Raw genomic sequence first — 27,483 nt, forward strand, 5'->3', positions numbered from 1 at the left:
TGTGGTTATCTTGGTTACAGATCTATTTCAGGTGATCTTTTGTACAAACTGCTAAGCAACAAAGTGTCATTAATGTGTTTGCTATGTGATGATAAAAGCATGAACAGTGAAGGAATTCTTAAGTTAAAAATCTCTGTACCATAAAATTGTAATATTGTCCTTTGCCATCTAGAAAAGAAGTAGTCTGCAATGTTTTTGGACGTTCATGATCATGGGTTCGAGCCTGGGTCACGTCACTAGCCTACTGTGACTGGGATCTCCTGAGCAGTGGTGCTCAGCCAATTGTGTGCTGCTGTTTGAGGAATCCCAGTCCCAGTTGACTAATGAGATTAAGGTGAGATTAGTTGCCCACAGCGACTTTATAGCCCTTTGGGCAAAAGCAGGCATGCTGTGCAACAGCTGTGGGATGCATCTCTCCTCCAGTCAGCGCCGAACACCAGTACTGGATGGTATTACCTGTGATGTAGTGCATTCTCTCTTGTTTGGACTTCCTGAGTGGTCACAGGGTTCATAGTTATGAGCTGAGACTTGAAAAAACCCAATTGGCAATTTCATATCAGGTGGCATAATACAAAACAACTAGTTGTTGAGTTTTTAAGCTCAGGCAGTTATCAAGTGACTGATTTGATCAGAAATAATAGGAAATATCATAATGAATTAACAGTGCTGTCAGAACAATAGTTACATTTGATTACTGTCCTCCATTGACTGGTAAGACAACATAGGAGACCCTATAGGAAAATCTATACAATTAGAGAGCAGTTGATCTGTAAGGTCATTATTGATACTGAGTTAGCCTGAAAACTAGAAGCCATCCCACTTTCACACAACACTGTGCAAAGAATTAAATGTTAAGCATCTGTACTGAAATGTAGCTCACTGAGGTAAGGTTAGTGGTATATACAACTGTAATTATAAACTTTGGAAGTGTAAAACATTTGACTTCATGTTTAAATGTCTGTGCAAATCGTGACAGTTAATGTAGTGCGGAGGGCCGCTGAGTTTCTTGTGCTTTGTTTTTGGAACTAGTGTTTGAAATTAGGAAAGAATTGCATGCGTTTGAAGCCAACGTTAACTCTTCCTTGCCAGGTTTCTTCCGAGACGAGAAGGGCATGCCAAGTTGGCTTGCCTAGAGGTATGTCTAATGTTGTGGCATTTAATTTGTCGTTGCAAGGGACTGACACAAATGCACTTTTTTTTTTGCTCGATAAATTGAAACCATTTCACAAATTTAATGTTGGGAAAGTTTGTGTAGAAAATGGAATTGATGAAATATTTTCAGTTCTCTCAGAATAGCTACAGTGGACATCGAAAGGCGACACACCCTTATTGTAATGATGGAAAGGCTGAAGTCAAGACAAATCATGCCAGACCTTTTTTTCCACCTTTAATACTGAATAGTGAAAAACGAATGGATCATTTTAAAAATAAACTAAAAAACTTCCACTGTACAGTATATAGCACTGACTCTAGGTTTGAAACCAAACAGGGTTACCATCTTGTCATAACCTGTTACCTGTTAATTCCCAGAATTGGATTTTGGGAGTAAACCCTGGATTTGCGTCTCATTTGCTGTGGATTTGGAAAAGTAGCTCACTGTGGACAGCAAAAAAAAAAAAGAATAAGCTGATTGAGTTTTCATTTGATAGTTCATGGAAGGTGAGATTTAACTTATTTGCTATCTGCATTTTCCCCGCAGTTTAAGAGCAAGTATCCAATGTTGTCAGACAAAACCTTAAAGTCTCTATACCATTTTGTATAAGCTTCCAGCGCAAGTGTTCCCTTCCAACATAATGGCAATTATCAAGCAGTGCATTAAGCTTTTTGTTGCAAATGATCTCTGACTGTGCCTCTCAGAAATTGCACCAAAGAGTGGAACAGCTGTGCAATTTGGCCCAATTTTATCCTTCGCAGATGCCAACTTCGGAATTGAACAAAATGGGGGAAAGGGTTTTTCTCTCATGTTTGAAAGCTTCTAGATTAGATGTTATTGCATTCCATGGTTCTGTGGGTTTATGTGTATATAAGTGCAGGGTGATTTTGTTTTAGAATTAGGGTAGACTAATAGAGATGTGCTTTTAAATTGAAAATAACATGAGGGCGGTGTTATGAGAGGAGCACACTGCATGTTGCTTCTGAAGTGTCTGCTGTGGGCCGCCAAAATAAGCACATTGTAGTTAGTGGGTTGCTTCCAAAAAAAAAAAGTTTGGGACTGGCTGCCTTAGAGATTCCGTTGCAGCCATGTAACCCTTTCCCTTTTACATGTCTGAAAGGGAGTGTGCAGTATTGAGGTTATTCAGAGGAAGATTTTGCAATGTGACGCAATGAGCCTTCCAACAGGCAGGTTTGCTAATCTGGTGTCTGTTGCTTGGCCTGTTGTGCACAGAATAGTGGATGTTCTTTTCATTTCAGTGAGATATGATAGCTAATATGTCTACCACAATAAACATTCAGGAATAATGAAATAGACATAGTGGTTTTCATGGCCGCTGAATTTATTTTCTTAAATGTCCTATGGTTTATTTTATTTATGCCTCTAAACCAGTAGTTCTTAACCTGGGGTGCACACTCCCCACAGGGGTGTGATATGCTCTTTCTCGGGGTGTGAGACATGTCAGATCTTTTTAAAACGTAAATCACGTCAAACGCAAATTAAGCACAGGTACGGAAGTACAGCTACTTTGTTTCACCAAACCTAGGTGTTTTAAAGTAAACTTAAGAAAGTATAGTTTTTCATGTATTCTTAACAGCAAAATAAAATTATTTTTAATCTCTTTCATTCTTTAGTACTGATATATCTTAGGTTTAAAGAACTGACCTATTTCAATGATTTCTGATAAGGGGCACAAGAACAGATTTTAAGAACCAAAGTGGGGCAGGCTGCGGTGAAGATTAAGACCTACTCCTCTGAACAATGGCATTCTGTGTAATATATTAAATATATTGTATATGTATACCTTCTATTTTTGTCTTGGCTTGTGTATTTTATTACTGTTGCTGTGGAAAAACAGCGGGCCCCACTTCAAACAGAATGAGTACAGAATGGGGTCTTGAGGACTACTTGTTCTGACCAGACATTTTCTCAAGCTAGTTTTGGTTAAATTCACAATGTTTTTGTGACTTCCACACTAAAGAGAATCTAAGTGATTAACCACCAATTCTTCAATGAATTCTAGTTTGTGTGTCATTATGCCTGTGATAGACTGGCGTCCCACCCAGGGTGTATTCTGCCTCATGCCCGTTTCGTGTTGGGATAGGCCTCACTTTCCTGCTGCCCTGTGTTGGTTAAAGTGGTTCAGAAATGAATGGAGGTCCTTGGGCAAATTCTTACACAAAATATAGGGAGACTTTACAATGGGATTATAAAAGATCAACATTTACAAACTCTAGTTAAAAATTCAATGCATCAGAAACACTTTTAACAGTGTTTAACAGGGTTTACGTGAATATTCTTTATTTTTTCCCCACTCACTTTTGGTGGGGTTCAACTCTTTTGTTTTCCTAGCCTTTTAACCCATGAAGTTATTTTCATTCTCCAGACAAGATCAGCCCGATTTTTGATTGACTGGGGCAATTGCGTGATGTCTATTTTTTTCTTCCAGTCGGTTGCTGTCACTTTCTAGGAAGTGTTATGCTGTTTAAATAAATGTCTTGACCCCTCTTCTCTTGCTATTATGAAATAATTCCTTTCTTAATCTGATAGTGAATAATGTGTTCAAGTGCCTCACACTGCATGCAGACCTGCTAGTGAAAGTGTGCTCCGAAACTTCTTCCGTCTTCGAGCAGTAGCATGAATCTTGGAATGTATTTTTAAATTGAATATGCATTTTGATTTTAATCTGCAAAGACAAAATAATCCTCATCAAATCTCTTTGTGGTACATTAAAGTTTGTATTTTAGAGTTTAGTAAGACTAAGCTTTTCAAGGCTAGCGATTATTGTGATGGTGTATCTTGGAATATGTAATGGATGTGCACTGGGTATGTGTCCAGGCTCAGCAGTGGAGGTGGAATGAGAGAACAGTCAACTGTGTGCACAACTGTACCTTCTTTACTTCCTGAAAATTGAATACCATATAAAAGTGCCTTAACCAATTGAACTGATTGAATTCCATTGGGGTAATTTTCATAATTTTGGAGAAATAGTCCAAAACCTTCTTTTAGAACTGTTATGACCTCGTGGCCCATTGCGGGAAGCTTTTTGTAGGCGTCATCTGTGTCAGAGGAGGATTTAAAAATACTAAGTACAGGGGGTGTGAACAAACGTCACCCTTGTGTTTTTTTTTAATGAAAAATGAGACCTTTGCTCTGTGATCAAAATAAGATTACAGTAAATGTTTTGAAGTCTATCAAACACATAGGTTTTTCTGTTATGTGCTATTTTTATCCTGTTCTGTGGGTGGTATGAATAAGCGTAGAATGCACACTATTAACCTAGAGAGCCTACCTCTCCCCATTAAAACTTGGGAACATGCAGCGTATTAATGTCATCCTGTGAAAAGATACTTTTGTTTGTAGATGACAAGGTGAGGTAATTATGACCTTGTTATTGTAGTTCCCATTACTTTCCAATAAATTAAGAGAAGTTCAACAATTTAGTGGCAGGTGTAGATATCTAACACGTTATTTCTAAAAACCTTTTTACCTAAAACGAACAGCTTGCATTCTTCATTGTCATTTTATTGCCCCAAATGCAAGCCCTTTATTTGAAAAAAAATGGATTTTAGGTAAGCAGAGAATGCAAGGTGCAAGTTGTATACCTCTTGGTAAATTTAAAACAACGAAATTTGAGTTCAGTGAGTTATTTATGTATGAGAATGTTTGTCATTAAGTTCTGTAATGTTTTGAAGTAGTCTAATAATTTGTTTTTAGGTATAGTGGAATTCTAAGTCTTGGTCTTAGTTGTATTTTATTTACTGCACTTGAACTTTCAACATACTATTTCCCCTGTGGTGTACATCATGAGGTTTATTGTGCCTTGACTGGAAACAGCGCAGTTTAAGGGAAATGGCACTTGTTACCCGGACAGCTGCACTCATCTCATTCAGTCAGTACCAGCTCACTGCTACAGCACAAAAAACTATGAGGTCTTTGTTTTTTCATTATATATTTGTTCATCCAAAACATTGTATCCCATAAAAGAAAGACTCAACTGTGAGAGCAAAATGTGAATGTTTAATAGCAATAAAAAAATAGAATTCCTTTGTGCTGTACTCAGCTTTAACAGCTCATACAGGAACTGAAAAGTATAATTCAGTCAGTCTCTGAAGAATTGGTATACTTTCAACAAACCTTAATGGCACAATTTTGTTTACTTACTGACTGATTTCTATAGCAGCTAGCTCGTAGGTTCAGGTGCTTTGAATTCCAGTTTTTGTAGAGATTATCAAAACTGGACAGTATCCTGTTATTGTGAGATAAGAGGATTTGGAATTGCAGTGAAAATGAATGGAAGAATCTAATTGTCGTCTATCTGATCTGCCTGTAAAAGCATGTAACTTAAACCTGGGTGTGCCTTATTTTGAATCAGAGCGTGGAGCATGATGGTTTAACACTGCTAATGTGCGCAACGCTTTTGCGTTCATTCCTGCCATTCAAGTTGGCACCCTCGACATGTATTAATAGGATCCATGAAAAATGACATTTTCAGCTGTCCTGATTTTCTTAAGTTGGTTTAGATCAGAACATTCGGCAGGAATTGTCATAATTGCTGTCAGCCCTAAAACGGATGTTTGTTAGAACTAAAATAAACTTGTTTCTCTAGATCTTGTTTCTTAGGTTGCCCAAACAGTACACGCGGGCTTTTAATAGTCTCAGGCTGGTTAAGCTATCGTTCTTTGAATGCTATGCATCCCAATGCCTAGTGACTGTTATCAGCGATAATAAGAGATGTCATAGCTAGAAGCAACCGTGCTACTGGGGGGGGGGGGGATTCTTGTCTCGGACATCCTCTTCCTCTGCTTATGAAACTTATGAAATTTTTCTGCCTCCCCCTTCCCCAGTCTTACGCATGATCTCCATTGTGCAATGTAACGCAGTTCTGAAATTCCCTTTTTTTTTTTTAACTGAACGCAAGAAAAAAAATCGCCTCAGAATTGGTGACCATTCCGGGGCTTGTTTCTGCGGACAGAACAGCTCCCCTGCTTGTGGTCCGAAGGGGCCCGTGAGCATCAGCGATTGAGCTGTACGCGGGTCAGATGCCAGGAGCTGCGAGAACTGCCGGCGATAAAATGGGATTCCAAGGCCGTACTGTGTATTTGTTCTCCTGAGAGTGGAAGACAAGTGTACAGATCCCTGCGAGGTCCCTGGCAGCCACCTCCAGCTGGACACTTCAGTCAAGCGGGACAGCTTGAGCGGATTGTGACAGAAGGAAATTGGTCAAGGAGGGGGTATGCAGGGGGGGGGATCCAGAAAGAGCCAGTACCCGCTGTAATTTTGGCATTCTGCTGCATCCCAAGAGTCAGCTGGATCTTATATCAGAGAGCTCGAAAACAACAGGTTTGTTTCTTTACATAACCTTCTGTGTGCGCTGTGGAATGCAAGCTGGAAAGGGCAGTTCCACACGCCCCAATAACCGCCCCCCCCTCAACTACCACCACACGTCTCCCTAGTGACTTTTCAGGATAGGGTTTTCTGATTTTAGCCAACTTGTCTTCGATGTATGGAACAACAGGCTCCAGCCAAACGGGCAGGCAGAATATCCCGGAATTAAAAAGGCACAGTTGCTGCTTGGAGTTAAGTGGCTGAAGCTTTGATAAGAGAAGCAGAAGCTCGGCTGTGGTGCAGATACCACTGATTGCACAGCCGTGTTTACTGGAAACGCTCGGCGTGTCCTGCCTTTTGGAGGGCTTAATGAAGTCGGACATTATGAGGATGAAGGACATTTCACTACGGCAAGACCCAGACCTCCGAAAGGAATTGGCATTGTTGGCTCGGGGGTGTGATTTTGTCCTGCCCTCCCGGTTTAAGAAGAGACTGAAAGCTTTCCAGCAAGTACAGGCAGGTTGTCTTAATTTGTTCTTTTCCGGGGACTCGTGGCGGAGCTTGAAGTCATTTTTAGGTGGTCCTCTATGGACTGCTGGAGTCTGGTTTTGTTTTCCAACTTTCAGTCTTTGCTTGGCTTTCAGTCAGTGTTTCAGTCTTTTGTGTACCTTAAATATGGGATAAATTCAATTAAGTAAGACTGTCCTTACATGTCATCCTGTGACGTAAATTAAAGAGCTTCTTCAGGTTTCCTACTGCAGAAACTTTGTAAAGCGTGACCGTAAATCGGGGTTCAAAAAGAACAGAGATGAATTCCCTTTTATGGACGTCGGGCCAGTGAGAAAATGAAGTATTTGCTGTTTGCTTTCTTGTTGAATCATTCTTTGATTGAAATGATTGAATCTCATTGATTGCAATTAATGACAGACCAAGTGTCATTCTGAGGCGTGATGCTAGAGTGAAGTTTCCTCAATTTAATATTTTTCTCTTGCTAAATGTACTACTGTAGTTTTTCTTTTTACAGTTCTTTTGTGCAATCTGTCATAATCTAAATATTTATTTAAAAATAGTTTATTTCACATTTGTATGCTTTTAAAGTATTGCATTAAAGTTATAGGAAAGAAACATTTTGTTGTAGTATTTTTTGTTTTGCTAGTACCCATCGTTTGGGAGTATTACAGAACCAAGACTAAAAATTTGTTTGCATGTGACTAGCATGCTGTGGTCACACACCAGAGCTTTACTAATGGCTTCTGGTTGCTTACCTAGTCATGGGTGTCCAGTGCACAAACATGCCTTCTGTGTTCTTCAGTTGTGGTAGAGGTCTGTCTGGGAATTTATCAGCGCAGGTCGTTCAGTACATCAAAACAATGCCCTTGTTTCTCTGTCTCAGAGTGGACCTCCAGTAGCAGCAGTGAAAACAGCCCCATGTATGCTCATTAAAGATTAGTGTTGAACAAAATAAAAATGTGTGCCACTGGAAATCCACAACAAAATGTTGAATGGTTTCCATTCGTTTTAACTTACTGTAACAGTTATGTTAAAAGTGTTAAAATTATTCAATGTTATTCACTTTTGGGGAAAGTCATCACAGCTATATCTTGAGACTTCAGCTGTAATGCTAACAATTCTTAGTGCTAGAACTCAGAAATTGATGTGGTTGTTTTTTTGCAAACATTTTCACAATTACAGTTAAACAATTACATTGTTTAAGAAGACCAAATGTGGCCATTAGAATTTAGTTCTAACTTCAGCACACGTACACAAGCAAAACACCGGTGATTAATTTAACTGACTGTGATGGACTTGTTTTTCTTTAATATCAAAGAGTCATTTCATAACCGTGCACTGTAACTGGTAATACGAAAGTTTGGGTTTCTAAACTGTGACGTTATATTTAATGCCATTAACACCATACCATCTTCATGAAATGCTGAGAAATGTATATATTCATATTGTTTCAATGTTTTTATGTATTTGAAGATTTGAAGAAATGTTAAGGAAGTATTTGTGATGTTAAGGTGGCTTTCATTTCACAGAAGATAGTAAAGCTTAAAAATGCAAACAAAGACGAATATGGTTCATTATATTTTAAAGCCCTAGCAAATAGATTTTTTAAAAAAGGAAATAAATTATGACATACAGTATAGACAACAGTTACTGTTGTTTTGATTGTCTGTGTGACAGTCACTTGCTGTTTAGGAGCTATCAACGATCAGCTAGTATCACCTAGGGGTTGGCAATATACTGACCAAAAGTTTTATATATATATATTTTTGCCATCAGTATGAAATGTATATATCACAACTGACAGCACCGATTGAAGTGTTTTTTGTACCCGTATACAATTGTGACAGGATTGGTCATGGAAAGGATGACAAGAATTTTACACTTGGCTGGCAGTGTCATCTGAAAATGACAGATATACTGTATCTGTATCTGTTTATTAAACAGACTTTATCCCATTATGAAATAAAAGCAGATGAGAGTTTGATTGCATAAACAAACTGGCTAACAATTTGAGCAAAGAAATTGTGCCAAACTTTCTTCACTGTTCACTTCACTGTTTCATAGCCTTGCAGTAGACATTTTCTTACATTACAGCTATGAGCAATCTCTTTTTAGCGCGATTTCAAAAAGTGCTTTGTTAATTTAGAACAGCAGGAATGTTGGGTACTTGGATGCTGATGTAGAACGTCTGAGACTACCAGACAGATATGTTGCTAATGTAAAAGATTCCAGTCCACACGTATTTAGCTCTGCAGCCCCGAAGATGTTTGAGACTCTTCCCGTGGTCATGCAGATTAATTGCACACCCCGGGCCCTGACCCAAGGCACACAGCAGATCTCATGTGAGTCTTTGAGTGAAGTACATGTTGACAAACAATTTGTGCATGAAGTTAAATCGGAATTGATGTAGTGTGCAGAGTGGCAGACTAAAGTATAGTTCAGTTGTTTTTTTTTGGGGCTGGTTCTGCTATTGGCTATTTCATAGATCAGATTCGCAAATCATTCGCAAGTTCATCTGAACAAGGAGGAAAATAAACACTGACAATGAGACTCTCTGTGATGTCCACTCCTCTCTCATTTGAATACAGCTATTACATAATTCCGTTTCACTTCCAATGCTGCAGATGTTCCCATTCTGTACATGTATAACAGCAGTTACAAATGAGAGGTGGTCTTTTGACCCATCTAGCTCTTTTGTTATTTGCTACTGAGCTGCTCTGAGGATCTCTTCCGGCCAAAATATCAGCTTCAACAACATGGCTGGGTAGCTTGTTGCATACAATCCTTTTGGGAAAAGAAGTGCCTCCTGTTCCCAAATAATGCCAAGTTTTATGAGGCGTATGATGTCTTATGAGGCGTAAGATGTCGGTCATACCTGTAATGTACAACACACAAAGGTTTTTTTAAGCGTGGACTGAATTTTTCAAAAGAAAGAACATGATATTTTGTTTGTGTGAGTGAGATGTTAAATATGAGTGATTTGCAATATAGTTTAGGGTTACACTCTAGAAGACTTTGTAAAATTGACCTGAAGAGCACAAAATCCCTGATTTGTTTTATGTGCGAGATCTCCTCTGCCTTTATCACATGACAGAAGCCATTAAAACCTTAATGCCGAGTTTCTTCTCAAACCCTGATCATTTGGTGTTTCAACCAGGGTTTGAGAAGTACTTTGTTGTAGTATCGGTACATCACAGTGGCTACAAGGGAGAGGAGGCTGTTTGGCCCATCACGCTCATTTGATTCTGCTTTAATCGCACGGGTACTAGACTAAAAGGCAATGACCGCTACCCCCGGTAAAGAAAGGGACAGTTCAGAATAGCCAGTCAAGCCAAACCGAATTGGTTTCAGGATGTTGGAGGAGGCTTGGACATGTGGCATGCCCAGGGTCACGCAAACTCCTCACAGAGAGGCACCCAAAGCCAGACTCACATCCTGGTCTGTGGTGTTGTGGCAAAATAGTCTGCTAATAAGATCTTATATAACTGCGATTACCAAGGATTTAATCCTCTGTTCTGCTCGTAAATAAGATGAATAAAGTCCTGCAAAACGGGGCACCAGTGTTCGTATCTTACTTTAAGTTTTGATGAAAACGCATCATTTATTCTGTATTCGGGGAAGAATAAGTTGTGGCTGTGGAATTTTAATGCTCAAGTCTTATCAACAGTAGCAGTACTAAAATGAGTGGCAGTTGACGTTTTTGAATCCATAATTAAATGTTACATTTCATCTGTAAATCTGAAATCTATCTTAAATTTGCTGACAGGTATTCAATTTCCTGATAATTTCAACAAAAAGGTGTACTTTCAGTAAGCTTCATTCTGCTAAGTGTACATTCCTACATTTTCTAAAGCTTTTTTTGTCGATAAGATTCCCAAGCTCAAGTGCCATTTCCAGCTAAGAGTAGCTTAGGAATCAGAAGCAATATAAAATGATTGTTTGCTCCATGATTGGAATTTTCAGCAGGTCTATTTTGGCTTTGATGGAAAATGTAGGCTCAAATTGAAAATACTGAGACACATTTCTGAGACACCGTATTTGCTTCAATCTGTATTCCGGTTCCATTTTAGCCACTAGCAATCTCCTAGCAGATGTTTTTCCTTCATGTGTAAGTAAACAAAGACATTGATTTAACTCAAAACAGGAAATAAGGTTTCCAGTAATGAGGCTATAAAGGAGCAACCATAATTTTAAGTGTTTGTGTTTAAAGAAGGATAGACACATCTTGACTGTTCATATATTTTTTTTTATTTGCAGGCTCAGGTAAAGAAAGATGAACCCATAACACCAGCCTTAAGTGAGAACATTCCAAGGTTTTATTTCCCACGAGGACGGCCTAAAGCCAATCCCAACATCGACTCGCTCATTTCCAGAATAGAGAGAACATTTTCACAGTTCCCCAATGAAAGGGCAACTATTGAAGACATGGGGAAGGTAGCCAAAGTGAGTATGATTTACCACATCTGTTCTCTTGCCACCCAACCAGCACAGCCATCTTCCGTGTAATTAAGCTTATGGATTTTATGAGAAAGGAATCTGTATCCTAGCTTTCCAAGGTAGGTTTGGAGTGACATGTATACGGCTCTTGTCATATTTGCCGTATTCCACAGAAAAAGATTATTGCATTTCCTGCAGGAAGGCTTAATTGCGCACTGAACAAACACTTCCATATAGACATGGAAGACGTTTATAGACATGTTATCTTTGTAAAATTAGAGGTACAGTTTATTCACATTAAAAACCTAAAAATACACATCCTGTGTTGCACAGCGATACAAGTTTAAAAATAGTCTATAAATGAAGCTCAGAGGCCAAATGCTGAGAACCTGAATTTGCCAATTAGAACCTTCATTATTATTATTGTTGTTGTTATTGAATCTTAATTAAGTTCACAGTCTCCTCTAAGTGTATAATAAGCTTTCAGCTCAGTCTGTTTCCCAAAACATTAAATTAGTGCTCCCTTCACAGACAGCAGCTCACTCATGTGTTAACTAGCAAACTGGACATTCTCCTCCATGGAGCCTCCAGGCATTTAAACATTCATTTTGGCAACTTTTTTTTTGTTGGCTCCCATAAGTACAGTCTGTTTAAGCAGGCATTTCAGAGCAAAATATACTTTCTCACAATATTTCAAAGGATGTGATTTATTTTCTTTTATATGGCATTTACAGTTTCCAGAAAACAGTTTGGACTGCAAATACCACTCACACCAAATTATAAGAGAAGAGGCCATTTGGCCAGTCCCCTTTGGTAGTCAATAGCTAATTAATCCACAGATCTCATCCAACTGTTTCTTGAGAGACACCCAAGTATTGACTTCAAAAACATGTTTAGCCATACTGTACCACCTTGTTCCATACACCCACAACCCTTTGTGTGCAGACGTGCCTCCTGTTTTTGTTTCTAAATGTATTTTCACATAGTCTCCACTTGTGTCTCTGGTTTGCGTTTCGCAGTGACTTTGTCAATGCCTTTGATGTTAATGCCTAGGTGATACATTTTAGCAACTTAACACGTTTTTGATGCTCAGCAGCCAACAAAAAGACAAGTACATTGTGTAGCCATTGTAGGTTTTCTTTTGAAATATTAAAGCTGCATGCATTTCAGAGAGATCCTGTTTGTTTGCTTGATCGCAGCTATAGGTTAAGTTAACCACAAATGGTTATCTTGGCCTTTTTGTAGTTTGTCTAGTAGCTACAGAGAAACCACTTTTACCTTGGTCACTCTGAAAGCTCTTTGATATTTGTTCTCCGCATTCAAAATGCACAAGTAAACACTTGACCTAAGTGCATGCTAGGTGGAATGTGTATGTCCAAACGTTTATATGTTTTTCATTAGAGATATTTCTTTTTAACAGTAACACTGTGCACTTTTCCTCAGGCTAATATTTGAAAATATTTCAAAATATAAAGATTTAAGGTGAAATACTACACCAAAGTTAGACAGCCCTGCCAGGGAACTTTATATATGTAACTGTATAAGACTATATAAGATGGAAGAATTGAAAATGATTTTAAAAGCTTTAAATCCTTGAACCTATCCCAGTTCTTGTTAAAGTATTTTTTTGTCTTCCCAGGCTTGTGAATGTCCACTCTACTGGAAAATGCCATTGTTCTGTGCTGCTGGAGGGGACAGAACAGGATTCGTATCCGTTCACAAATTTGTTGCAATGTGGAGAAAGTAAGACAATGGTAGCTTGTCTGTGAGATAGACTGTCTATATTATTTTACAACAACTATAAAATTACATATGCTAATGCTTCATTATAAAATTAACATGACATTGTTTTTCAAATTGTATTAGTTAGAAGATACTATATATGTATTTATATAGCTGTTTAACAGATACCTTTCAATCTAAAGAACAACATTTTGAATTTAAACGGTTTGTTTCCTTCTCAGGGTGGTGGGAAAATAAACATGCAGTTTTGTTCATTTGTGAAACAAGTTTTAAATGCTTGTATTCCTTCATCAAGGAAAAGACATTTTATCATTTATTGTTTTACAGAACCTTACAGACCTGCCATGATGACGCATCTAAATTTGTTCACCTTTTGGCCAAGCCGAGCTGTAATTACATTGAACAGGAAGACTTTATTCCATTCCTTCAGGTGTTGTTGTCTTCTGAATGTTTTGCTGCAAAACACACATAATGTGCAAATATAGTAATTGGCACATGATTATCCTGAGAAAGGAAAGCAGGATGAAACTTCACAGTCTACCACAAAACCATTTAGAATGTGAAACAGATCAAAAGCAACTATGTTAAATAAATAGCAGAATAATGCATTTTTACAGCCCCAGTCTTGAATTCATTTTGCATGCTTGTTTTTCACTTTAGGCTTATAAAGTTTTGGGTGCCTTGTTGTAGGTCACATGCTCCAATCAGGGATAAATGTCATCTGAAAAATAGATTTCAACATGTTTTCTACACAAGCTACTTTGACAGATTCCCATAAAAGATAGTAAGCAAATTGTAATTTGCACAATCATTTATTTGTGGAGAAGACTCAATGTAATGAGTCTGTTTTTCAGGTCTGTTTTCCCCTTTCTGAACGTGTAGATAAAATATTTTTGTGAACAAGACGAAGTTGCATACTTGAGGGCAAAGAGGGATTATAGTGAACAAAATCTTTCACATGATTTATGTTTAATCGTTATGATTAAATTAAAACAATAGAATGTAATTTGACATTGTGAGCTCTCGATACATGTTTACTGTGGTCAGTATACGCTGCGTTTGCCTTTTCACTTAGCAGCTCCTGTTAAGCCAAGAGAGTTGCCATTTGTATTCAAGGCAGCAGAATCGCCCAAGCTTAGGGTGTTTGAGTTCAGTGAAGAGATGCATTTTGGCATCCTGTATTTAATTTGTATTGTGTGGTTTTGGCAATTGATCTGACCGTTTTGATGAATGAAATAAGTATTGCTTTGGAGTAGATTTGACTTCCCCTGTGGATTCATAAGGAGAGTGATTTATGTATTTTTCTATTATTTAATTTCACAAGGGAAGGGTCAAGGAGCATTGTGTTCATCTGCAGATAAAACTGTTTAATTTTATTTCCACATATGCAAGCACATGGAAATTTGACTTGAAAAAAATCTGTGGCTTGACTCTCATTACCCCTCCATATTAAAAAAAAATTCTGTCTGCCACATAAAAGGTTTCCTTTAGAAATGATGCATGGAAAATAGGTTCCTCCTGACACGATTTACAGTAGTCCCACTCTTTAGGCCCTTTAGGAGATCTGATTTACCTAGTAGTCTCCTTTATTTCAAACCTGGATTCCTTAATCTTATCCAAGTAACTCATTTCAGCTGAGAGACTAATGTAGTCTCCCTTATAAATTTTCTTTCAGTACAGTAGTGACTTTATTTTTACATTGTAGACTGTTTATAGGCTGTTCTAGTTAGCATCCTGCATATGGTAAATATAAAAAAACAACTCTTCCATATGTTTCAGGATCTCATCTAATACAAGAACAATAAAATATTCTTGTTTTTCAGGATGTGGTCAACACACACACTGGTCTCACGTTTCTAAGGGAGGCCTCGGACTTTCACTCTCGCTACATTACCACAGTAAGTTGACTTCTTTGTGGCTGTATCAGCTGTGGTCTGGAACTAATGTAAAGACACTGAAGTCCAACCCTTTCCTTAATACCAAGGATACTTTTTTTTGCCTTACAGTTCCCTTACCCTTCCAGGTTTTATTGTAGTTGAGTTTCTAATCACAGGGTCACTATATTTACATTTTTGTTTTCCTTGTTTCTTCTTCCTTTATTATTTTAGGCACGGAAATGTTGATTGGAATTATCCTTGTACTAGTTCATGAGGTTTAGATCTCACCTTATTAAGGTTTTCCCCCAAAGGAGAGGAGTGCAAGTGATTTGCAAGTTATTGATACACTGTCTTTCAACCTTTGTTTGGAACTGATCATAAATTAGATGCTGTGCAGTCACGGTTGAAATGGCAAAATCTCAGATGCAAGTGGGTGAGACACTGAATAACCTGCTGCATGCTGAATGTGTTGAAAACAGCGTTTTGGAATAAGGTATTGTCATACAGTTTATTCAGAGACCAAGGTCTGAACATTAAAAACAGCTCAACAAGCAAGCAGATCAATAAATGGCGTAAATGACCATTAGTGATTTAAGAGCTAATCTAGACTGAAAACCGGCAGACTCGGGGGTCCCCCAGCACCAGGATGGGGAATCACTGGTGGAGGTTGTAGGTCTTTTTAAGATGGGAAAAGTTTGTACTTTTATTGTCTCAAGGAAGCAATACAAAAGTCAACTTGACAAAAAAAATCTGTTTTATGTCTCAAAATATTTCTTCCCTCTAGTTTAAAAAAGTAGAAATGGTCATTTAAAGAGGTTAATTCATAATATACTGAGTAATATTAATTGGTGCTTGGTGTTAAAGTAAAAAATGCTTCTTGATTTACCTTACCACTTTTTTCTTAGTAGTCTTTTTTTTCCCCAAGAATGAAGAGGGCGAGTACAGAAATACAAATTTCTGGCTGCTCTGTGTGTCACAATGGATGAATTGCAGCAACTTCCTGTGGCTACACTAACACTGAGCTGAAGCAGGCAGCTGATCTTTCAGCTGCTCTAATGGCTTCTCTGTAATTAGTTTAGTGATCTGAAGGCACAGTAACTGAAAGACCTCAACTTGTATTACTAACTCGAGCTTTTTAACTGGCCACTGGTATGCCAGAGTGAAAGTATTGATTAACTATATTTTAGTTTTGGCCTTTTAGTGCGCTACAAATTTTGGAGGCAGTTTGTTGATTTATAAGCTGTACAAATGCCGACTGTTTAGCACGACCCTACCAGTTGTTTTTCTCCTTTCCACCCAGTTGGGAATACAAGTACAGCACCAGAAGACTGAGAAACAGAAACTGGGACCTTTCATTCACAGTATCACTGTATCTAATTAATGAGTGTGTTCATGATTATTACATGAAGTTGTATGTTTCGTTAGTATATTAAGGATGATTTTTGTCAGTTATTATTTGGTGTTGTAATGGTTATCTTCTGTGTTTCTATTATTACTATTACTTCAGTTGCATCAATGGTCATTGGTTTGTCCTGGATGTTTTTTGGAAAAGCCCTTTTGTAGATCGTTTGTGCTGGTAAACAGAGCAGATCCAGGTTCTGGTTCCGTTCTTGGCCAGTTCAGGAAGGCATACTTTGGATTCTGCTCCACAGGGGCAACTCCACAGGAAATGGCTGTTCTTTATAGCACGGGCAGATAAGCTCACCCCTGGTGGAAAATAGCTGGGAGCACGCGACGTGCTGCGTGCCCTTTTGCACGAGCTCTTCCGAGTCGCACGTGTGTACAGATGGGCGCGCTTCAGCGGGGGTTGGGTTTCACCTTCAAATTCCCACTTACAAGCAGCCAGGACAAGAGTGTCCTTATTTTAGAAGCATTTGCGCTTTTCCTGTTGGAAGCAAGTGCTGCCTGCATTGATATACAGTGCCTTGCAAACGTATTGAGCCCATTCCAGTGACGTCCCAATTTGCTGATGATGTACACACATTTTAAAGTAAATATTTTAATCACGACTAGATTTTTGATTACATTTCATTTTGATAAGGATATCTGGTTATTAAAACTGATGAATTTAAGTCAGTCTTTAACGACCTGTCCTTCCTGCACAGTAGAAGAGGCTCTGGCCTCTTAGGAGTTCTTGGAAGTAGGAGACTTGTTCAGGTTTGTGAGTATCTAGCGAAGTGCAGCTTACATGTCAAACTTGCAAATGTGTTATTTTCCACTTAAGAGTCTTCAAAAATGTTTTGTCACTCTATAAGGTTTATATCATTTGCATTTACTTCTAAGTATTTTAGAATAAAGTTATTTTCATGTGTACACAGTTTTCTTTCACTTCTGGCTGGGGAAAAACTGCAGTGTTTCTTGAATGAAGAAATATGTATTATGAATCACTCTTACACTTAATAGGGTGTTTAGTGTATATATAATATTTATACTGTAGAATATATGTGCTTGTATAATCCAGTAAGAAAAAATGAACTTAACATTAATATAAAGCTGACTTGGCTCAATCGGATCTTGATCAATAGTATATACTGTTGACTAGTCAAGTTTTTGATCTTAATCACAGCTTGAAAACTGTTCCTATTGCATTTCTTTCAGGTTATTCAGCGGATATATTACAATGTAAACAGATCATGGACGGGCAAAATAACATGCTCGGAACTTAGGAAAAGCAGTTTTCTGCAGGTTAGTAACATTTTTGTATGTTAGGTAGGTAAAACTTAAGAAACTTAGCTTTGGGGCTTAAAGTCTTATGATATATGTACAGTTTGCAAACCTCCAGAGCAAAACAACACTTGGGAGTGTACAATTGTCCAATAAGTGTTTTACAATGTGAAAAGATGTAACAGCAGCTAGAGCTAGGTAGAAATTATAAAACTATAATTATGGATGGTGAATTTGTTGGAGCAATACATTATAAACTATAACAGAGGGTAATTCTAAACATTTAATGATAACATTTTAATTTATTTTGTGTTCAGATTTTACAATGAATAAAATGTAAAATGAATGCGCTAATGAATATGTTCTTTTCAAATGTCCGTTATAAGATCACTTTTTTACCATATACAAATTCTTGCATTAGGAATTTGTCTTTTTCGCATACCCTAACTTGCTCTCCATGAGACACACAGACAGAGAGAAGCTTGGGGTCAGAGCGCAGGGTCAGCCATTTATACAGCACCCCTGGAGCAGTTGGGGTTAAGGGCCTTGCTCAGGGGCCCAACAGAATAGGATTCCTCTGCCGGCCGTGGGATATGAACCGGCAACTTTCCAGCCACAGGCACAGATCCCTAGCCACAGAGCCACCGCGCCGCCCACATTTTTTATGTTAAAAGGTTCAAACAATGCCACAGGAATTGAAGGCCATTAGCAAAATCAAGTTGTTGGTGCTGCTGCTGCAAAAATGTTGTTCCTGTTGAACAGTAATCATGCATGTATATTTGATCATGCAGTACAGTATTTGTAATAGCACTGTTCCCTAAGAAAAGGAGGGAACAAAAGCACAAAAAAAGTCAAATAGAGGGAAAGGCAGAAGTCACATTTTTTAAAGCCTGTATTAAAGCCAAAATCAAATGAACCTATGTATACTGTGGCAATGTGTCGGTGAGCTTCTGCACTAACAGCACTGTGTGATGACAGAGACATGCTCACTGTTGTCAAAGGTGTAATGTGTGTATTTATTTTATGGATGTATTGTCGACTGTTGGAAGGGTGTCTGCAGTCAGCGGTGGGCTGCAGGTGTGATGATTGATATGATGTAGTTTGGGGGGTTTTACATGGTGGGTAGTACATGCTTTTTGCTGGAAGATATTTTTGAACGTATTCCTGGTGGTTTGTCAACAGAATGTGGCATTATTAGAGGATGAGGAAGATGTCAACCAGCTCACTGACTATTTCTCCTATGAACATTTCTACGTCATTTATTGTAAATTCTGGGAACTTGACGCGGACCACGATCTCTACATTGATCAGAAAGACCTAGCTCGACACAATGATCATGGTATTGTTTTATTTCTTCTTCATACCAAATGTGTAACCCGGTAGAATAATCAGAATAGAATGTCCACCTCCTATAATGTCTAATGTTCAGCAATGTTTCTTACAGGCTTCTTTGTCAAAGGTGTTTCATTAACACTTGCTGTTGCAGTCATTCTGCACATTTTGCTATGGGTAGCTGAATTTTTCATGTGTTCCTTTATGAAAAGGGGGGGAATTAAAGATTTACAAGACCTCAAAACTGTATTAATTAGTAATACTATGCAAATCACATTTAATCACATTGTTTTCAGGCTTTACATAAGTGTCACAGAGCTTTTTCGACTGAATGGCTTCAATCACCAAATTGGTGTAGAATGGACAGTGAAATGCAAAGCAGAGGACAAAAGTGAAAACTACATGGAAGAGCATTTAAAACTGACAACAGGAGGCACTTCTTTACCTAAAGTGTTGTGGGTGTTTGAACAAGCTGTATTGAGACTGATACTGTAGCTTCTTTCAGGAAAAGGCTGGATGAGATCCTTGACTCAATAGTAACTACCAAATAGAATAGATGGGCTGAATGGCCTCCTCTGTAACTATTGTATGGTATTACTTTTAATACACATTCAAATAAATAAAGCTTAGTGCAAGGACATAATCATTCTCTTTTCTTATGCCTTATCAAAACCATATTACTGTCAGCAAGAATACACAAAGCATTGGTGTTTCATCTAAGTTCACATATTTTATAAGTGTTATAAGTTCCATACTGGATCCTCACATGTTGTGTATTTTTTTTTCTTAAAGCAATCTCCCATAAAATGATTGAAAGGATATTCTCAGGAGCCGTTACCAGGTAAATGTTTTTATTTATTATTCTTTTTAAATAAGGAAGGAATATTTGTGCATGACTCCTGGATAGAAATGAGTACTTTGCCTCTAGTTATTAAAGAAGAATAGAGCTCTACAGTTATTAAATTGTCTGCCTGATGTGAAAGATACTTTGGGTATGTTTGTGTTTGTTCCTGAACTAGTTTCTTTTGTAGGGGCAAAAGAGCACATAAGGAAGGAAGAATGAGCTATGCAGATTTTGTATGGTTTCTGATTTCTGAAGAGGACAAGAAGACACCAACCAGGTGACTTGGGAAAGCTGACTATTTTAGGTCAACCTTGCTCAAACCAGTGATTCAGCTTTTTGCATTGCTGCACCAAGAGCACTTGTAGTGATTATCTCTGGAAAGTACAATGTCTCTTTTAAGACTTCTCTTCCCACTTCACATTCATTTGCATAGGCTTCCACTGAACTTATCCACTGCATAAAGCTGTTGAAAGTGGAAGAACGATGCCTGCCTTCTCAAAACCAGAATAAATCCAGCAGTGTGCACTTGATTCTAAGATAGCTGAGGGCAATGAAGTGACGACAAACTATTTAAACAGTGAAAGGGACGAGGGAAGTGTTTTCATTTATGCAGAGATGTTTGTTTTCCAGCATAGAGTACTGGTTCCGCTGCATGGATCTTGATGGAGACGGAGTGCTCTCTATGTATGAGCTGGAATACTTTTATGAGGAACAGTGCCAGAGACTAGAGAACATGGCCATTGAACCCCTGCCTTTTGAAGACTGTCTCTGCCAAATGCTGGACCTTGTCAAACCCAAAACTGAAGGTATGTAGCCTCAAGCTCAAAGGTTTTACCAGGTATCAATTGAACAGAGTAGCATGTGTAGTGATGTCAGAACCAGTGTTTAGACTTATCTGATCCTGCACGGCTGCTTATTTTGAATGCATCTTGTTTCTTAAAACATTAAGAAAGACAAAAATACATTTTAGTAGCCACAGGTTATTTTTGTCTTTTGTTCTCTGTTTCTGAGAGAACAGCAGGGAAGGCTGTTTATTTAGGACTCTTGTCATCTCTTTTTCCTCATCTTAGTGATGTGAAGAAACTGGATTTGTTAAATTTGCCTTGCTGTGTTTTTTGTAGCTAGTGTAACACTTGCTTAACAGGCTTTGAAAAAAAATCCATTATACAACTAAGAAATACATTATCGTAGAGACTGTAAAAATAAATTGTCAGTGCGAAAATAGGGAAAATTATATTTCTGGTAGTTACAACAAAAATCTTTTCATTCAGATCAGCAGCTGAACATAAAATTGTTCTAGTGCTCACACAGACAGGCAGCTTTGTCTAGTGTCATGGTCTTTGTGGTGTCTTCTGTGGCGTCAGTAACAAAATCATCATTGTAAATCAGTTAAATTATGCGAGGTGGAAATGATCAGTTCTTTCTGCTCACATAGACACCCTTTCTGTTCTAGAAGCTACTGTAGAAACCCTGCCAAATGTGTGTCCAAACTCTTGTTGCTTCACAGGAAAGATCACTCTTCATGATCTGAAGAAGTGCAAGTTGTCACACCTGTTCTTTGATACTTTTTTCAATATCGAGAAGTACCTGGACCATGAGCAGAAAGATCCATTTTCGGTTGTCAGGGTAAGGTCGGCAAATCCGATTAAACATGATCCCATTGGAAAGCGGTCTTCCCAAGGCTCTGCGATAACCCCGTCCCTTGTGTCCTAGGATGGAGAGGGTGAGGTGCAGGACATCTCCGACTGGGAGAAGTACGCTGCAGAGGAGTACGACAGCTTGGTAGCCGAGGAGGCAGCCAATGAGCAGTTTAATGACGGGTAAGATGCTTAAAAGCGAAAAAAGTTTAGAAGTTTGTCATACCGAGTGTAATTCCGACTCCCTTACCCAGTTTCCCCCAGGAAGACTGTGCCATTGCACTATAAAACTATTAGCACATAATCTTCTTTTCACTAGAACAGTGTCAGGAACGTATCTGTGCTTTAAACCTTTAATTTTGTGTTAGTGGAAGGTTGGCTTTTTCTGTTGCCTATTGCCACGATAGCTCTCAAACCCTCTGGAATAGGAGAAAGTGGCAATAGGTGAGTAAGCCCTATTAACAGGCGTCCAATGAACATTTTAGGGACTCCAGTAACTTTTAATGGCTGCATCACTGAAGTATTGAAACTGAAAGGTAAGAGTGAGCTACTCTGGTGTCCACTAAGGGTTTTGTCACAGGTGCTCTCTAGCGTTTCTGTGATAACACTTTTCTTTTCTGGGGTGGCTGAGGTTCTCAAGTCTGTCTTGTTCTCCTCGGCTGACTCTGTATCATTTCTGTTTAAAACTGGACTTCCTGACCCACACGTTCACAGTGGTAAATGATTGAAATCTAAATTTGCCTGCACTGAAATACTGATCACAAAAGAGATAACCCTGAAGCCTTAGTTACACAGAAATATTTTATAGGTGAATAGAACTAAGATGGAGTGCAAGAAATGGTATCATATCTGATATAAATGCAAAAAAGTCAGTTGAGCCATTTATATAGCAAAGTATGTATTGAAGCAGTCCAGTGAAGTACTTCTTAAAGGACAACAGCAGCAGCTCATGTGGGATTTGAGTTCTCCAGTCTGGGTTCCAGAGACTTAGCAGTACAGGCAGCTGAGTATGCTGTACCTCTTATTACAATCCTAAGCATTTATTGATTCCGAGCAGTTTGCAGGAATTATTTCCATTCCATTTTGAAAAGGAATAAAACTGGGATATTTCCATTTTTTTTTTAAATATATCCTCTTGAAGGGGAAATATGAGATCGAATTGAGTTTTTGGTAAAACATCACTTGATTTTTGTTTGTCCTGTTAGATATGAACATGCTATTGATCCAATAGACTGTCAGATCTCACACGAGCTAAACCTACGAACAGACAAGAGACACTTCTTCCAAATACCGAGCCCGCACTCCAACCTAGACCTGGAGGAATACGAATATGAAGATGACTTTGAATGACAGCTGGAGCATACATGTCCTACATTACTGGCTGTGTGCAGCTGTGCTGCAAAAACTGTATAAAGAATGAATGTTAATGAAGCCTATAAATGTTTCATAGATTAGGTTGTAGCTTTAGGTTATTCGCACTTAACCATGGGAGCAGGAAACGCAGACCTGGAGAAGCCAAAAGCTGTCACTCATCCATTAAGAATATTTTCATTTTTATACATTATCAGGAAATCTCTTTGCAGAAGTTAAAACAAAATCACACCTAAGAAGTGCTGTTTATGATGTAGCAAGCTAAATATTAAATGTACACCTAAAGTTTTCTAGTAACACTTTATTATTAAAGATATTATACATATTTTGATTTATATGTTTATATATGGTTAATAAAGACATTCTAAAGTATTCATAAAACATTGTCATTACAAAAATGTAATACTTTCCAATGGCTTCTCCATTTGACAAAGCACAACACCTACATAAGATCCCATTTTTACATTTAAATAATGTAATGCTTTATTAATACTTCAGGACATTTTATCAATTTGTATAAATCATTAGTAAAATATTACAAGGAAAACCTTAATATAAAGTGTTCTCACTGTTCTTTCAGTAGTTTATTTATTTGGCTAATTGTGACTGGCCATTAGTTTTGAGTGTTGTGTTATTTGTAAATAAGAATGCTTCTAATATTTATTATGAAATCATTCGAGAGCGACTGGCACGTGCACAGCATATACCTGTGAACCAATTCAGTTTCTTGCTTGAAGAAATCTTAGTTCGCTGCACTGGAACTTAAAAAGCTTAGACACTGAAAAACACTTGAATTACTGAATGTGCACTAACTGTAAGAGCAATACATTTGTAATTTCTTAGGATTGGCTAATGCAACATTCCAGAGATATTAAACATACTACTAATTTCAAAATAAGTTTTCTTATCCTGGTGCCTATAAACCTGCATTTTTACATCTATGCATTAGTCTTTATGAAATTCCCGTGCCTTGTAATATATAATGTATTTATCTGCAAGTTTCAAGTTATTTTTTTTTTACTGTTTAATACTTTTATTTTGACTTTGGAGAGGTTATAAATTATAAGCTGTAAATGTTATTTTGTGCTTGCTGTGTAAAAACAGGGTTTCTAAGTGTACACAAATTATGTTCCATTGTTGATGGCTATCTGCAAAAGTACTTGGGTCATTTCATAATGTACTTTTATTGATGAAAAAGAAACCAATTTTAAAATTTGTATATTATTTTGTTGATATTATTTTAAATAAAGTATACCTCAGAATGTATTTTCTTGTTTTTCGGTTGTCCCCATTTTACAAGCAAATTACATGCTGTAGATCATTCTTTTTTTTTATTGAAGCAAGGCAATGAAAATAATGGAACACGTACAAAAGATCTGTCGTCTTAATGTACACTATCCAATTGAATGTTACACAGTGGCATGGGTTTAAATCATCAGTATGCATTTCAAAAGAGTAGAAAACCTTTTTTCTGAGGTGGGTGCTACTTCAGTGAACACAAAACATCTAACAATAAGAAATAATGTAACTACTTACAAAAGGAGCTGCCGTGATGAAAAATGAGCTGTAAATTAGTTCTTACATTTATAACAGTCAAGTAAATGTGGGGGGGGAGGGAAAGGGGTCCAGAATTTATTCCAGGAACTTCCCAGAAAGAAGCCATAGCAATAAAAAAAACACACCCCACACAAATGAAACAGGCCAAGAATTACCTGTGGAAATTGGCGTGTGCTTTTAGCAAAACAAAACTCTCTCGCCCCTCCCCACTCAAGACAAACAAATGTAGACTCGACACCACACTTAAAATGTTCTGTACCACCCCTGCTAACACTTGGCCCTCTTACAGCATTGTCAAACGAGACGTGCTCAGTAATGTATAGACAGGAACTCCTGCGACTACAAGGGGAAAATAGAATGTATAGACAAACCATGAACATTGGAAACGCACCTTAATACTATTTATCTTATTGGTACTGATGCAATATTTAAATTGCAGGTAACCTGAAACAGGCATATACTTGGATGTCTTTTATTCTCCTCTGTCAAAAGAAATTCTGTAATAAGTACTGGTAAAACTGTTTTGTGTCTAGGAATCCAGTGGCAAAAATACTAAGGAAGTGTTAGGAGGAAAGAAAGGGAAATCAGTTTTAGGTAGAATTTGACAGTTTCCCTTTGTTCCTGACATACACTTCAAATCTAAAACATAGGTGTAGGGTAAAAAGAAAAAATAAAACCGGTTTACTAAAACAACTAGTTAAAATGCATTCAGTAATCAGTGATGCCCAATTCCTAGGCTGACGGACCAGGGTTGGCCACTTTTCATTCCAGCTGAACAGTCACCATCTCGATGAGACCCTTAACTGACAGTTTCTGAAGATATGAGCCACTTGCATACATATTTATATTGCTGCACTATTATTCTCAAGCTCTTGGGTCTGTTTTTCTGTCCTTCTGCATTCAAACAAGAGTAGCCTAGATCTGGCATTGGCCTTACAGAAATAAACTTTAATGAATTCTGTACTGTGTAGGAAACTCTGAAAATGACAGCGTGTTTCTTCCTTAGATGGATCTGCATGCTCCTGAACCCCCCCTATCTTTCTTTTCAAAGAACAAAATTCAAAGCACTCATCCTGGGGGGTCGTAGGAGTCGGAAAGAAACAAAAGATCTGATGAGCTTGCACTGACCTTGAACCATAAACACTGCTTGGGATACATCTGAGTAAATTTGGTGGGAACGCACCAGAAAAATAAATACCTGTCGGAAAACACCTAAGGAGGTACATAGAAAGTGCTGTAATTTATAGAATTGATAATACAGTACCTCAATGCAGGAGGAATGAGGGCACTTCCACTACAACAAGCACAAGCCCCTGTTCCCCTTCGTGAAGCCACCTACCCCCTCCGTCAACAAGTGAGTGAGGGGAACTGCAGAGCACAGCAATCGCAGGGCTGCGCCGAAAGGCTCATGTTAGCTCGATATCAACCGAATCGACGTCCACATCCTCACTCGTAAGATCACTCTGGTCCCTGGACTTTAAAGCCGTGTCTTGCAGTTGAGGGATCTTGGAGGGTCCTTCCATTTCTTTCTTGTCATCTTGGCTGGAGAAAAATAAGCCGCAGCTTTTATTCTAGAAAATAGGCTTAAATATTGTGTCAGAAATTGAAAATGTAGCAATCAAAGTGGAAATCAATCTGAAATTGAATTCCATGGCAATTGCTAGTTGGTATAAAATTAGTTCCCACACTTTATTTTACTTTTCTATACCTGGCCAGAGTGTTTCTCACCTTTCACTAGATTTGAGAGGTTTTCTCCCTTTCATAACTGCGGAGGTCAGCTGTGGTGGAGCCTTTAGATCAGGGGTTTTGCAGGCGAGCCAGGAGTTGCTGTGCAAGTCTCCTGAAATTGTAAGAAAGCAGCAAAAATAAGTTACTTGACCACAAGTGTAACTAATGTTTTGCAACTCTATTTAAAAATATCATCGCTTTCTCAGGCATCTCCACACGTGGATATAGGAAACAATAGGACACATTTGCATTCCCGTCTACTAACAAAGGAGTGAGTTTGTCACATTGATTTCAGTGTTACATTGGTGTTGCTAATGAAAAGGTGGTCCTTGTATCAGCAGATCTCAATTTTTTTTATTTTGTCATATTAGGCTGTTGTTCCTTTTTTTTAACAAGTGTGGTAAACATCCTGCATTCTGCGACACTGTTGTAAATACATTTCTTCACCAGGTAGCAGGGGAGAAAGAGAAGTAGCAGATTATAATTGCACAACAGAACAGCAAGTTCCTCTCTCTTTTCAGTTTTGTTTCAGTTTCAGCGGTGAAACACTAGAGTGATCAAAAGAAAAGGCACAAGAATCATCTTAGCCCATTACATAGTTAATTGATCCAGGTATCTCATCGAGCCTTTACTTGAAGGAGTTGGGGTATGGGCTTCAGCTGCATGGCTGGGTAGCTTGTTCTATAACCCTTTGGGTAAAGAAGCACCTAGTGCACTTCCTGAGTTTGTTCCGAGGATGGCCGCTAGGTTGGCTCTATCAGTGCCCTTGCGAGTGAGCGTACCGTCAGAGGGAGCCTGCCTCAGCGATGGCGGCCTGGAGCAGACTGCTGTGGAGGGCTGCCTGAAGGTGTCTGTGCTGATGTAGGAGCAGGAGTCCTCTCCCTCGGTGGTGGCCAGCAGAGAGGCCCTGTAGTAAATCAGGGGGAGCCAGCAGTCCTCCCTGTTATTGACGGTCTGCTCGCCCGCATACCTCTGCAAGTAACTGTACCTGAGGGAGAAGCAACAAATCGCTTAAGGGCAAGATAAGTGTTTTCAAACTGAAGCTGGCCTTCAAGACAGACCCAACAATCCTGTGCCATCCGCTGTAGGGAAGGCTCCCGTTTTTAATGCTCCAAGCCCTGGAAATGCAGCTCCATGGAATGGAACCCACCACACTTGTCTGTGCTCGTTTGTGCCACCGAAAGTAGTGTTTGTGCTGTTTTTGTTCCCGAGATACAGCACCTTCATTTTCTGAGGTGTGAGCTCCCCTTCAACGGTGACGAGGGTCTTCTGAGCCCCCGAAAAAAGGTGCAATATCTTGAG

At 38.5% G+C, this 27,483-nt stretch overlaps 2 protein-coding genes across 4 annotated transcripts in view; one reads left to right on the top strand and one right to left on the bottom strand.

The window, feature by feature from the left end:
* ppp2r3b (protein phosphatase 2, regulatory subunit B'', beta) overlaps positions 1-24,162 on the top strand; it is a 37,773-nt gene extending 13,611 nt beyond the window's left edge. Inside the window, exons 1-13 of one of the 2 annotated variants that reach the window (XM_088912872.1) lie at positions 6,103-6,997; positions 11,249-11,434; positions 13,068-13,171; positions 13,499-13,601; positions 14,995-15,069; positions 17,647-17,733; positions 18,895-19,051; positions 19,837-19,885; positions 20,076-20,165; positions 20,519-20,694; positions 21,396-21,514; positions 21,602-21,708; positions 22,731-24,162. In XM_088912872.1, coding sequence (XP_088768998.1) covers positions 6,851-6,997; positions 11,249-11,434; positions 13,068-13,171; positions 13,499-13,601; positions 14,995-15,069; positions 17,647-17,733; positions 18,895-19,051; positions 19,837-19,885; positions 20,076-20,165; positions 20,519-20,694; positions 21,396-21,514; positions 21,602-21,708; positions 22,731-22,875 — 1,545 coding nt within the window. In that variant the 5' untranslated portion in view covers positions 6,103-6,850 and the 3' untranslated portion in view covers positions 22,876-24,162. Of the gene's footprint in view, positions 1-6,102; positions 6,998-11,248; positions 11,435-13,067; positions 13,172-13,498; positions 13,602-14,994; positions 15,070-17,646; positions 17,734-18,894; positions 19,052-19,836; positions 19,886-20,075; positions 20,166-20,518; positions 20,695-21,395; positions 21,515-21,601; positions 21,709-22,730 lie in introns of those variants that run through there. The other variant, XM_088912871.1, reaches the window with a different exon arrangement.
* The window catches only part of LOC148836085 (cohesin subunit SA-2), a 38,755-nt gene continuing 35,177 nt past the window's right edge, over positions 23,906-27,483 (bottom strand). For both annotated transcript variants that reach the window (XM_088912870.1, XM_088912869.1), the window contains 3 exons: positions 26,964-27,169; positions 26,182-26,293; positions 23,906-25,995 (listed from right to left, as the gene is read on the bottom strand). In XM_088912870.1, coding sequence (XP_088768996.1) covers positions 25,860-25,995; positions 26,182-26,293; positions 26,964-27,169 — 454 coding nt within the window. In that variant the 3' untranslated portion in view covers positions 23,906-25,859. The remainder of the gene's footprint in view (positions 25,996-26,181; positions 26,294-26,963; positions 27,170-27,483) is intronic.

The sequence above is a fragment of the Atractosteus spatula genome, chromosome 4 (assembly GCF_055471065.1).
Source record: "Atractosteus spatula isolate fAtrSpa1 chromosome 4, fAtrSpa1.hap1, whole genome shotgun sequence".
NCBI lineage: Eukaryota > Metazoa > Chordata > Actinopteri > Semionotiformes > Lepisosteidae > Atractosteus > Atractosteus spatula.